This window comes from Vollenhovia emeryi, unplaced genomic scaffold (genome assembly GCF_000949405.1).
Source record: "Vollenhovia emeryi isolate VEMERY1.0 unplaced genomic scaffold, V.emery_V1.0 DF939262.1, whole genome shotgun sequence".
NCBI classification, from domain to species: Eukaryota; Metazoa; Arthropoda; class Insecta; order Hymenoptera; family Formicidae; genus Vollenhovia; species Vollenhovia emeryi.
This window is the reverse complement of record NW_011967104.1, coordinates 37225-51165: the sequence shown is the minus strand read 5'-3', so window position 1 is coordinate 51165 and position 13941 is coordinate 37225. Positions and strand designations below refer to the sequence as shown.

The following is a 13941-nucleotide window of genomic DNA, read 5'->3' as shown; positions in this document are numbered from 1 at the left end:
GCAATTCTTTCAATTTTAATCGGAGCGACGACGGAAAGGATTAAAATCGCAGCGTTGATAAAACTTGAAAGAACAACGTACGAAATTAATTCCTTTCGACTGGGAGGAATTAAGTTTCCGCGCAAATTTATGCACAAGGCGACGCCATGCACGTTCCGTTACGTGACACATATTAATACGCGGAACGGTGATGCACGCTCGTGTGACAAATGAAGAAAGTGCCCGGCTCAGACGGGCTCTCGGGCGTGCACGAAAAGAAAATCCAGCCGATATTCCATTTAGGTGTCCTCTAGCGAAAGTCCCCGAGCACGGTGTTACGTACGGCATGCGTTGCCTGCCAATCGGCCGTTTGTGGCATGTTGTGCGCACTTGCGGACGTGCATTTTCACGTACGTCGAAACAAAGTTTTGTAAAAACCCAGGTGAAACTCGGGTGGCTTTCGCCGCGCGTTCAATTACCCAAATTTCCGATCCGTTGCTCGCGGATTTTCCCGTCTCTCTCGCGCTCAACCCAAACGAGTCGTGATATTCGTGATAGAACGCAGAATAAAAGTATATAAATAATTATATAATTATATATATATAATTTTTATGTATGTAGATTAAAGGCTCGTAGTTGTTCATTTTATTTCACAATAAGCGTAGAAAAAGATGTAACACATTGCTGAGTCAACATCCTATGTCCTCAATATAAATCTCCTTTGAAAGAGAGACAAAGGGAGGGCAAGGGAGAGAAAAAAAGAGACGGGGGGGCGTGGGAGAGACAGGAGAAAAAACGAAGGGATGTGGTTTACTAGTGTAGGAGAAATTTGATTTGTTATTGGCATGCAAATCGGATTGCCCTCGATATTTATTGAGACGACATGCATCCTGCTGTAACACATTGGGATGGGAATCGATTGCTGAAATACGGAATCGTAATCGGGAAGTTTCTAACCGGCGATATCGCATTATATCGAATATATGTACATCGCACTGCCGATCGTCTACGTCATGTACATTAATGATCGGTAAACGCGTGCGACTGACGCACGCGATCACTCGATTGTACGCAGGACGTACGTGAAACCCGTAATGCGTTTAGCGATTATCGAGCGTTACAACCAATTTAATTCTGTTGAGCTCAGCTCCCGGAGCCACGCGCGAAAATGATCGCTAGATCTTTATTCGTGACAGCAAAATCGCCACGCGTCTTGTTGTAACATGGAAAGTTACACTCATTGGCACACTTTCAATGTTCTATTGTGATTGCAAACGGATAGATGACTATTAATCGGTAAGGCTCGATGTAAAGTTAATTCACTAAATTTTAACACGGTCCTTTTTAAGATTTAAATCAATTAGAAACATAAACGCCATTTAGGACCTGGCACAGGTGGAGGTAGCCAATTAAATTACTATGTGAATCCATATACCGTATTTTTTCCAGCCTGTCCTGCAGCGCGCCGATACTTTCCGGATATAACGCAGGTTTTTCGCTAGGTTGTTCGTTAGGTGGGATCATTATCGTCGGTGAATTCACGTGTTATAATATTGCTGATAAATTAATTGTACTAATTTGTAAATTTTTGATGACTTTAGGATCCCTTTAAAACGTCTCCGGCAATACAAAGGAATGGCTACGAAAGAACTGTGGAGGCTTAACATTAACTGTGGAGGTTCGTTATCGAGGAACGAAAACATAATGGGCGATCGTTGCTCTTCTAGGGCTAGTATTTATAGTCAGATCTTATATTCAAGACTGTCTCAAGATTATCTTTGGAGACTCTGTAGCCAATGAAATGTTCCGTAAGGCATCTTTAGATAAATTCAAGACGGTCTTGAATATAAGATGCGCCTATAAATACCGGCCTAGGAGGCCCAACAGCAAGAGGCAAAGGACTCGGGCGAAACATTTTTAATATCTCTTTTAAATCGAGAATAAAATTATCGCAAACTGTCGTATTCTTTTACACTGTTACATCTTTTCCTGAAATTCTGGCACTTGCTATTTATTGCAAAACTCTGAAATTGCGATTAAAACATGTTTTGTTGCGTAAGAATTTTTTGACTGGTACATTAAATTCGTCTTCAGAGCAACAAGAACAAGCCTTTGGCTGATCATGGGGAGAAACACCGTAAACTATTATTAGCTTGGCAAAACCTGGGGAAAAAGGAGAGGGAAAGAAGAGCGCTTTTCTTTTTTCGATTTCCGGTCCTGTGGATATCGCTGTAAAAACTGGTTGATTCGCTACATTGAACAAACACAGAAACAGCTATGAAGACCACGAACTAAATTAAAAAGAGCCGATTCAAGTGATACTCGGTGGTGCGCGAGCCAAAGTGTGTGACGGAAACGTCAATTGACTTTTGACAGACATTTGTAATTAATTAATTAATTTTTTTTTGTGGTTTCAGGTTGGCGCGCGCAGACGCGAGACACACTAACGAAAGACGAAACATGGAAAATGAAAAATAGAAAGAGGACGTACCGGCGGTGATCGATGTCGAGAGGACGAGCAGCAGACAAGTCGACGACACCCACACAACGGCGCAGGCAAGCCCACCGTTGCAGAAATCACGGCGCATCCTCAGCGCATCAAGTAATTTTTGGAGCCGGCCGCTATTATCTGGAAACACAATCGCGTCCTGATGAAAATGCGAGCCGTTCGCGATAGCCGGGGACGGCGATGCTAATTGCCCATGGGAGCCCGTGCTCGTCGAGCGATCGTTCACCTTTTCTCGAAACGGGAGGTTCGGAGGACGGCCCTGTCCCTCATTTCAACGCGATGCACTCTTAATAAATCAACGGCGAGGCCCGTCGACTTTTCCCTCAAGCGCAGCGCATCTCCGCGGAAATACCGTCACGGTACCTCCTTACCTTCGTAGTCACCGCCAGTCAGGCACCTCCCCTTTAAAGCCGGAGGAATAACAATGGAAGTTATGTCTCCTTATTCGTTATACCGCGGGGAATATTCTAATGCGCTCCCTCCTACGTTATTCATGAGTCGAAGTCGACTTTAAGATCTACGAATTGTCGGGGCGTCTTTCGTTTCTTTTTACTCGTCTCCTTCCCTTTGTGTCTCGTTACAAGCCTTGGCTGCGACGTATCGTTTCTTCTCGCGGCGATTATGCGGCCGCGCCCGCCGCGACTCATCCCGAGGTGCTCCTCAGGCGGGTTCGTAATTAAAAATAAAGGCAAGAGGATCCCGGCGCGGCCGGCTCTTGTCTGCCGTTGGTGTAATTCTTACGTCAATATATTCATTAATTGCGATATTATTGATCGTAACGTCGCTGTTACCGCGTATAGAAACGTAACCGCATTACTGCAATTAATAGCAGTCGTTGTTATATCGTTGATATCAGTTTACGCAAACCACCACGCAGCAAGATGATAACAAAAAGATTTCTCAAAGTTCTCTCATTTAAGATTTGGACATCCAAAAATACCTTCTAAAAGGCAATGTAATGAAATCAGAAGGAGCTCTTATGCGCCACTTGCAGAGAGATGAAAGATTTCTTCCAAAAGTCATCAAAAAGATAACTTTTTGAGATATCCTGTAATAAGAGATCCTGAAGTCATCTGTTTTACCGATACATTCGAATATAGTTTTTGCGCTGGTAAATCTTTTTGTTAGCTTTTATGCACAAAATAATAACAGGATAAGTTGCGGACCGCATAGCAGAACATTTTCATACTTAAAACACTTAGGTCAGACGTCTAATGAAAGAGATATTGGTATTTGAAACTTTCAATTTTTTAATCGTGACCAATTTGAAATTATCTTTATAAAATTACAAAATTCTTCCAGAGGATTATAGTACGCATAAAAACAAAGCGGGGGGTTTCACGACTTTATATAAAGAACGAAGAGCAATTAAAAATATCAGCATGTGAAACTGTCACCTAACCACAATTGCTTATAAAGCGATATTTTTAATTTCTCTTCGTTCTTTATATAAAGTCGTGAACCCCCCCGCTTTGTTTTTATGCGTACTATAATCCTCTTGAAGAATTTTGTAATTTTATAAAGCCAATTTCAAATTGCTCACGATTAAAAAAATTTCCAATTTCAAATACCGATATCTTTTTCATTAGACTTCTGATCTGAGTGTTTTAAGTACGAAAATGTTCTGCTATGCGGTCCGCAACTTATCCTGGCATTATTTTGTACATAAAATGTAATAAAAAGATTTACTAGCGCAAAAATTATATTCGATTGTGTCGGTAAAACGATTGTGTCTTAAAAAAAATTTTTTAACAAGTTCGAAAGGAATTTTTGACAATGTAAAGGACAGAAATGGCATGAAGGAAAATCATACAAGCGTAGACAAGAGATCGTATAAAACAGCTCACTTTAACCAGAGGAAAGATAAAAATTTCATGCGGGTGTATCAATTTATAATACCACGTGCAGTTTTACTTACGAGAAAGTGCTACGCCGCGCGTCCTCTAGCGGGAAGTTTGACAGGTTTCCCATGTTAACATTAAATAGACGTCAGAAATGAGATATCATAAAGAGCTTTTTTGAAAGACATCTTATAGAAGTCACTTTTAAGATGACATTTTAGTGTCGATTTGAAGAGATTTATTAAACTCCCTTCAAAATATACCTTTCAGGTATCTTGTGTAAGAAATCTCTCGAGCAAGATGCCTTTTAAACCTCTTATAACAGATGTCTTAAGACATTTATCTGGTATCGTTTTTCATTACTTCTACATCTTAAGGAGATCTTTCTGACACAAATGCTGCGTGGGGTAATAATGTTTGGACCGACAATTAATTGTTTTGGACAACACGATTTAATTCAAACAATCAAATCCCGACGAGCAACCCTTTCAGGGAATATAGAGACGCTCCGCGCGTAATCGATAGGGAAAAGTTCTCTATTACGAGATAGGTTTCTGATACGTGGTTTTCAACATCCAAATTCAATCGCAAATCTTTTTTCGCAACGATTACACGATCTAACGATGAATTCTCCGCTAAACAGAGTTCGCTCCGAGAGCAATAAATTCGTAGTGGAATCAACGAATGATGTCTATTAATCTAATGGCCGTTTCTACCAATGCAGATTAACTTTAATCTCGGCTTGAATTATTTCTTGTCTTTTTCCAATTCGTAAAACTAGAAAAAGATACAATGTAAGCTGAACCGAGATTAAAGTTAAACTGCGCTGGTAGAATTGGGTATAACGGAAACTTCGCTATCTGATATTAGGAGATCTAGCTCATAATAGGAGATTTCCTCTAAACTAAGAAAAATTTCCATCGGATAAGCCAATTAAATAGTGTTTCCGGTGGTTAACTTTTCCGGTTACGTTTTCCGATAAAATTATGGATACATCCGATGAAATTTATCCGATAAAATGTGATTGAAAACCCGATCATATTTTTCATCGGATATACAATTTAATTGGATGTATCCGTTTGTTATTATGTAATTGGATTATCCGATCATATTTAATTGGACATTTTTCTCAAATGATACCCGCGGTAAATATTTCAGGTGTTATCTTCGATTCCAAGATTTATAATGCAAAGTAGCCCCCCCCCCCTCTCTCTCTCTCTCTCTCTCTCTCCCCCTTTCCCCGACGGGACCGTCTTTAATGCACCGTACTTGATGATTTATATGGCGATAGCTGGCAAGGCGGCTGCTCGACGGTGAAATTACCGGCGCGTTGCGGCGGTTACATCCTCTGGGAAGTCCCCGAATTTAGGGTGTAGCCAGGGGAACATGAATAATGCAACGATAGTGGGATATGGCCGTAATGCCATGCCACTTCTTGGTGCATGGTGGCAATTACATGGAGCAATCGCGCTGAGATTATACGAGATTAGTCGTTAGTATGTGTCGACCGTCGAGACGGAGACGGTGATTTCTACGCGTTGCGTTGAACGTGGTTGACGAGCAGCAGGCTTCTCCTCGCCGGAAACCCCGACGTTCTCCAACTTTCGTTTTACCACGCGTATCGATAAGGAGAGAGGCTACGATATGAACTTTATTTCCCCTCGACACGGTCGCTCTTCGTTACTTTTTTTTCCCGCAGCCACGCAGAAGAGCGTGTACCGTTAAAAATGCAGCGGCTAAAGATGACGGATGTTCTCTTCATCTTTCATGAAGATGTGTCATTCATATTCGTCCGAATCGACCTGAATAAGAGAACGAGCTCGATCGAGAAAGTTTTCGTCCATTCGCGCTTTATTTAAGGCACGGCCCGTTAATTATTCGTGACGGCGATGGGTTAATGGGACCGAAAGGTGGGCTCGATTGAGCATAAATGCGCCCGTTATATTTGTTGGAGACCATTCTAATGTAATTGCGGAGTTAAATGCAGCTCGGCGTTTTTAAATAAGTTATAATAGAGGTTCACAAAGTTAAAACAGAACGGAATAAAGATTAATTTTTTCAAGAAGAAGCGCGCATTGGATTGCTGCCGTGTCGAATCCTCCAGTCATAGCTATTGTACTTTACAAAAACAAATGAGCAAGTAGAAGTCGGTCCACACTAATCGTCAGTCTTTTCGTAACGTTAAAACCATTTTGCCATACTTGTGTATTCGAGCAAACGGCCAGGGGGGTCAGTTCTGTATCTTACACCGTAGTGAAAATGCTAAAAGTGAGCGACTCTGTCTCTTTTTAAGGGGACGGTTAGAAAGAGACAATGCCATTCACTTTTAGCATTTTCACTACGGTGTATAAAGATACAGAACTGACCCCCTGGCCGTTTACTCGAACACACAAGTATGGCAAAATGGTTTTAATGATCGGTGTGGACCGACTTCTTTTACTTGCTCTTTTGTTTTTGTAAAGTACAATAGCTATGACTGGAAGAATATGCTAAAAGCGAATGGCATTGTCTCTTACTAACCGTCCCCTGAAAAAGAGACAGAGCCGCTCACCTTTAGCATTTTCTATACCGTAAGATACAGAATTGACCTCCTGAATATATTACGGCGACGTTATACACGTAGAATAAATCAGAAACAATATATATCCGAACGGAATGTGATATATCGAATGGAATAATCGTTGTTGAATCAAGCGATTGAACCAAAGGGCTAATGAACGAGCGCGAGCTTCATTACGCTCTGAAGCGCGTTCTCCATCGCGGCATCGCCGCTTTTATATCGGCATTATCGAGCGATTCGACTCTCATCCCCGGCACCGAGTTTCTACTCGATCGACGATATTTTCCTCGATGGTCCGCATAAACCGGGGTCTACTCTCTCACGGTTGATTCACCGGATGTGGGTCACTCGTCGTCATCGGCGTCTTCCTTCCGGATCTTATGTTAGCCTTCAACTTTCTATTGTCGCGGCGCGTCGTACGGATCCCCGAATGCGTCACCGTCGGTACACTTTCGTGAGAAAAAGAGGAGAAGGAGGAAGGCCCCGCTTATGAGAGAGGGCCGGGCGGAGGACCGGCGTCTCTTCCAGGGAAGGAATCTCGCCGTCAGTCGCGTGAATGGGAAGAGAAGTCGAAGTCACGTCGGGCGTACAACCGGAATCGGGGGGGACGGGCCGCGCCGACCGGCCGAGGAGAAAAGGAACAGGACGCGTCGTAACCCTTTACATTCTTCGGGGATAATAAGTGGCACGGTCATATAATAAATGCCACGATGCGGTTTTGGGGACGACGATCTTGGCGAATATTTGTTAGCCGCGCGACGGCATATTAAACGCGAACGTTTCGTTATTAAGATGTCCCCAGGACTTGCTCTTAGCGGATTCCGGACGGTTTCGCCCAAAACGTGCAAAATTCGGGGGAGAATATTGAATTTTTTGCGCCCCTGCGTAAAAATTAATTTTTGACGTGTTGCAATTCAACGTCAGTTATTTTCAATCGGTACCGATGTCAACAACTGTTGGGTACGGTACCTGTTTTTAATTGCAAAACTATGAGAAAGTATTTAGAACTCTGGTTTAATATTTTGCGTCCGTAGCGCGAGAGAAGATTTTAATTTTGAGAGCGTCTTACTGTTCGTAAAGATTTGCTATATCTTCTACGATTAATATCTTCGTTATAGCTGCGATTTTACTTGAATAATAATAGTTTTGACATTTCACGCTGGAAATTGCGCACTCAAACGCAAAGTGCACTTGGCTAATGGCTGCATAGCGGCACAGACACATTTACGCGCGAAAGTTATCTCGCGCTTCCTTTGTTCAATGACATCGGTGCTTTCCTTCGATTATATTAAAGCATTGTCGCGTGTGTGTTATGCAATTGATACAAATTATTGCTTATTTCGCACGCTACTTTGTCTGGATTGCCGGATTATTTTATCGTATTCAACACTGCTTCTTTATCTTTATTTCCGTATTTATTCTTCACTTTCTCATTTTCCCTTTTCGGAATATAGTATATACATATTTCATACGTTATACACACTTTTATATTATTTTTAATACGAATTAAATGGATATTTATTAACCACTAAACACTTTAACCCTTTGATGGTCGAATTAATGTTTTTATTATTAAGTTTTTATCGATGCAATGTTTTTAGTAACAGAATGTATGTTAAACCATTAAGCATGTTACATCTTTTTAAATTTTATAAGTGGGACGTGCGTGTCCCAGTGACTGTGAAAGGGTTAAACCTACTAAAGGAAACCTACCTTAAAGGTGATAAATAAATGATAATAAATCGAGTACGATAAACAAATAAATTAATAAAGAGGTTTCCATACCCACCCCGTCTTTCTTTTTCCTTGCGCCGAACTTTATGTTTCCGAAAATATTATACATTCGTTCGTTGGTTTTATCCGAAACGTGCCTCGTAAGCCTTTGCAATATTCACGTCTACAAATGGGAATAAGACAGAGCCCGGTGGCTTCTCAGAACTTTGCGACTTAGGTCACGAAATCCTAAGCAGCACTCCTGAAAATACAACTTGCTCACGAGGGCATTTCGCAGCCAAGTTTATGATAACATTTAGATAAAAACATTTTATTGGGCGCGCAAATACCGAGGGGTTTTTGAACGATGCTCCCCCCGCCTCCCGCGATCCCCTAAAGTTGGAATATTTATGACGCATACCACCGGCCGGAGATACGGGCCCTCTCGTCCGTAATTGTCGGAATCCGGTGGAGGCACGCCAAATCTTGGGCGAGATAAATATGTGGAAGAACGTACATCGCATACTTAATAAGGCGGGCCTCGTCGACGGCGCTTTGGGGGATTGCGTGCACGATTCATCTTCTTTAATTGCACAGTAGGTATTCGTATCGGGGAGTCGCATGCGTTGGATCTTACAGCAGCGAGAATGGCAGCCCGGTGGAACCTAGTCTATAATTTTCTAACGCGTGCGTTACCAATATGCGTTTTGTACACCCCATAAATTCGCCTTATCGTTACAAGGTTTATGTTAAGCTTGCGTCGTCACTGGAAATTTGTATTTCATTTGGCATCGTAAATACGACTTTTTATAAAGCATTAAAACAATGCACTCGCGTAAAATGAAACTCTCGTCTAAATATCCCCAGCATATGAATAAAGATCAATTTTCTGTTATGGATATTATTTTACACGAGTTTGATACAAAGCTGGAGATTACTTGGCGTGATATATTTTCTATGTGCATTTATCGTTCTTTATTCAATTTAGATTTTTATTCTCCCTTTCTAAACAATCAAGATATCGCGAGATTTAAAACATAAATGTTTATTAAAAGATTGTACAATATTTGATTTATATTTGTATTAATTTCGAAAGAAACGAATTTTGTTACAGTAAAAGTCTTTGCAACCTGCTAAGGAGATCATAATGTATATTATAAAACAAAATTCTCCATTCTATTACCTGCTGAATCGATAAATTTATAATTAATTCTCCTGCTCGCATGAAGATCTAATCGATACGAGTCATATCCCGTACGGTTCGGAACAGTTATGGTTGAGAATGTTATACAAAGTATTCCCCTCGGTAGAAATTCGTTGCCCGATTTGGAATCGACTTTTCCTCGAGAAAAATGTCAAAGCGTTTACGATGGTCGAATAATTGATGACTAAAAGAGAGCTTCGTAAGCCACAGAGAGAAAAATCACATTCTTTGGTTAATTTCTCAAACGGACGTTATCTTAATCGAATTCTAAACTTCAAAATTTCATTGAAACAGTAACAGGATTTTAGTTCAAAGCTCAGTTATAAAATATGTGCACAAATGTACGATTAAAGGCCGTTAAATCATTTACTTTCGTTGGTATTCTCGACGAGGCTGAATCGCCGCGTCCAAATTGGCAAAAAAAAATTATGATTTAAATTACTAACCACATTTCGGATTCTCTTGCAGAGGCAGATGCATATCTGTACATACATCGACACGAGCAAGAAACGTTGTAGGCCGCGCAACCCGCCGGTCGTTCCGATCTGATTAACACGCTGATATAACATTCAATTTCCCACAGCAGGTTACTGATATACGGATACCTTTGGTTGATGTGCGTTCCAGATCGCGTTTCCCGAATGCAAACGGCCGGAAGAGTAAAACGCGCGATAGAACGGTTCGATGGGCGGGTTGTTTTTTGCATGCCGTTGCAAATTTTTATTCGGATGGAACCGCACGGAAGTGTGTCATCTCTTCACAAAGCTAAACCGTAATGAAAATTGTAACGGATGTTCGGCTGCCAGAACCGGATTTTTAGTTCCATAAGCGTGGAGTCGAGATAAAAGAGAATTAATGAAGAGGATACAAACGGGAATTCTTAAAAAAAAATGTTAGAAAAGAGAGCTTGTCTTAAATAAGCAGGAAAATGGCGCAATATTAATATTACTTCTTGTTCACGTCGATTGTGCAGACGCATCTGCCTCTGCAAGATAACCCGAAAGGTGATCAGTACATTCGGATCATGATATTTTTTGGCCAATTTGAACGCGGTGATTTAGCCTCGTCGAGAATTAACGAAATATTAACGAAAGTAAATTATTTAACGGATTTTAATTGTATTTAACATCCACTTTGATTATTTACAGCGTTTAAAATTATGTTTCAAATATGTCCACTCTGTAACTTATTCTAGCATAGTGCATCGGCTAAACATTGGCTAAATACTGGTCCAATGTGGGTTATATTAGAAGTGCATTGGCCGATATTGTCCAACGTAAAGCCAATATTGACCATGGAATAAATGTAGATATTGCACGAGTATAATTATATGAAATATATAGATTTATATTGGAAGTGCATTGGTCAATATTTAACAATGTAATAAGAATATTGGTCTAATATTGTGCCAATATTGGACCAATATATTTTTATTAATATTGATATAATATTAGACCAATATTCTTATTACATTGTTAAATATTGGCCAATGCACTTCCAATATAAATCTAATGTTATATAATTATTATCGTGCAATATTGTGTCAATATTGGAGCAATATTGCTTAATAGACATATTGGCTGAATAAGAGGTCTATCTTACGATATTGGACCGATATTGGGATACTAGATTTATATTATTTCCCAATATTGCGCCAATATGTTGTGCTACTAGGGTACATATTTCAACATGTAATATTTGAAATACTGAATAGCTTAGTGTGGAGCAGTCGCCTGTCAAGAGAGGCCCGGGTTCGAGTCACGGCCTTGTTATTCCGAATATGATGCAAGGAATTTGAGTGGAAATATATTACTCCATTGTAACAGAAACGCAAGAACCGAAAGCAAAAATAAAATTCAAAGCATTATTGTGAAGATAATAAGGAAATAATAAATTGTGAAGGAAGTATTGCGCTCCTTGATATAACTGCAAGGAGTGCAAATGTAAAAGGAGGAAGAAGAAATTATGCTATCACGCGGCGATTAATTTTTTCAGCTGTACATTGATTCGAATAACTTTTTTCCGCGGTGAGAACCCGCGCGGTTTTTCACGCTTGAATTTAATAGGACGCGCGACAAATGTGAACGTGCAAATGTAGAAATTACTTATTGCCAGTGCGTAAAGTAATCCGACTTTTATCTTGATTTCATCTATTTTAATCCGAGTGATAATCGCGACTCCCAGGTTCTATTATGTAACATTCGAGTGCGACACACTTTTTCGGAGCGTGCGAACTAGCTTGTTTTATCGTCACGTAAGTCCCAGTCTACAATAGAGATTTAAGCCCTAAGCCTTAAGAAATTGACTAATCACAGTCGCGCATTCTACTCATACTTGACCGTGATTGGCCAATTTCTTAAAGCTTAGGGCTTAAATCTCTATTGTAGACTGGGACTAATCCCCGTGACGGAAACCAAAGTGCATACAAAATCGGGACGGGCGCGCAAGTTGATGCGAGAAAAAGGAAACTTTTCCGCCGCGAGATAAAAATCACCACCGACTACTGGCCTCGGTCGACGCTGCTCCGAAACCGTCGACCCGTGGATTTCCACCTACGGACGCTTTCTCCCGCGGGACAAAACGCCAGGAAAATTCCCTCGTTCGCCAGGGTCCTTTTTTTCCAAAAAACACCACGATGTTCTGTAACGTCGCATCACTGCCAGTACATAGTTGGAAAAATCGCCAATCTCTTTCCAAATTCTGTACGCGCGCGCCAGATTTTTGCATACACAGTGCCCTCGACAAAATCTCTTCAAGTCGACAGAAATGACGAAGAATTCGTAAAGCTATCAAAACTTGACTCGTCGAGGTGTCGAGAAAAATTTGCTCGGCTCTCGCTATATTCTCAGACGAGAACGTACAAACGTTGAACTGCGATATGACGTTTAGTTGAAAGAAGTTAAAAAAACAAGCATTGTGCTCGTTGTATCGATTTGTCGTGTAAAACATTACACATACACATATCCCTCCTCACTTTAATATTACATGAAATGTACGAAATAAAGCGCAGTTGCAGAGTGAAATAGAAAAAGGCACTTTCAATTTCGATTTCTATTTAGTCACCGTCAAAGCGGCCCGTAGGCAACAAATCATATTTAAAATTTTCTATATTCCGGCTGGCGGATAAAAGAAAAAGGAGACAAAGAGAAAGAGGGAGTGGGAGAGAAAAAGAGAGAGAGAGAGAAAGAGCTATAAAGGGTATAGAACGTCCTCTCCTGTCGGAAGTTACGAGCGCGCCGCTATTTTCCTCGCGCAACACTATTGGAAATTCTTTGTGTGCTTTAGAAAGTAACGCGACGGGTGTTATCAGCCAGGCGGCTACAAAGTACTGCAGATTGCCACAGAGGAGAGCGCGGAGGTGCATTGAAAAATTCTCTCTCTCTCTCTCTCTCTCTCTCTCTCCCCCTCGCCGAAATTTCGATACTTCATCTCAGCGATCGAGACGTCATATCTTGTTATTCTCTTTGAGCAGCTCTACAGACGACAAGCTCTCTGTAGATTGTCAAGAAACGGGAGATTTCGAATACACGGGGTTCGCATCGGGCTCTCGTGGATAAAATTAATGGAGCTGGAATAAAATCGCTAAAATAAAACCTCTCACTTGTGCCCGATGCATCGCGAAATATATTTTACGACGCTATTCGGACGAATATAATTTAACAAGAATAAAGACTTCCCGTCGCCGGTGAATAATTAACCAAATGTAGGACAATTAATAAACGACGCAACTGGCAAATTCTAATTAGAGAAATTTATTGCGAAAAATATTGCCTCAGCCAGAGTTTGAACCTGGACCACCCCACACTCTGGGCGGGCGTCTCACCAATTCGACCACTGAGGCGTGTGGTAATATATGATATTTTCGCGTCTATTTTTTCGACTTTAAACTGCGCGCCGATTCAGGTTGTCGGCAGTACACAGGACTATCGATACGCGATTTTTTTAACTATCCCCGTTCCCAATCCTCAGAAAGGATTTCTGTTACCGAGGCAAAAAATATTCTTGACGCATTTATATTTCTCACAACCTTATTTATTGTAGTATAAAAATAAGACAGTATCAAAATAAAAGCAATAATTCTTATTCTCCTCTATCGAATTAAAAAAGATCGACTTACTATATTGAGGCAAGAGTA

General features: G+C 40.8%; 1 protein-coding gene across 1 annotated transcript in view; it reads right to left on the bottom strand.

Moving 5' to 3' along the window:
- LOC105559621 overlaps nt 1-13941 on the bottom strand; it is a 29130-nt gene that overhangs the window by 10173 nt on the left and 5016 nt on the right. Inside the window, exons 2-4 of the mRNA XM_012008052.1 lie at nt 2471-2608; nt 1993-2229; nt 794-901 (exon numbers count right to left, since the gene is read on the bottom strand). Coding sequence (XP_011863442.1) covers nt 794-901; nt 1993-2229; nt 2471-2567 — 442 coding nt within the window. The 5' untranslated portion in view covers nt 2568-2608. The remainder of the gene's footprint in view (nt 1-793; nt 902-1992; nt 2230-2470; nt 2609-13941) is intronic.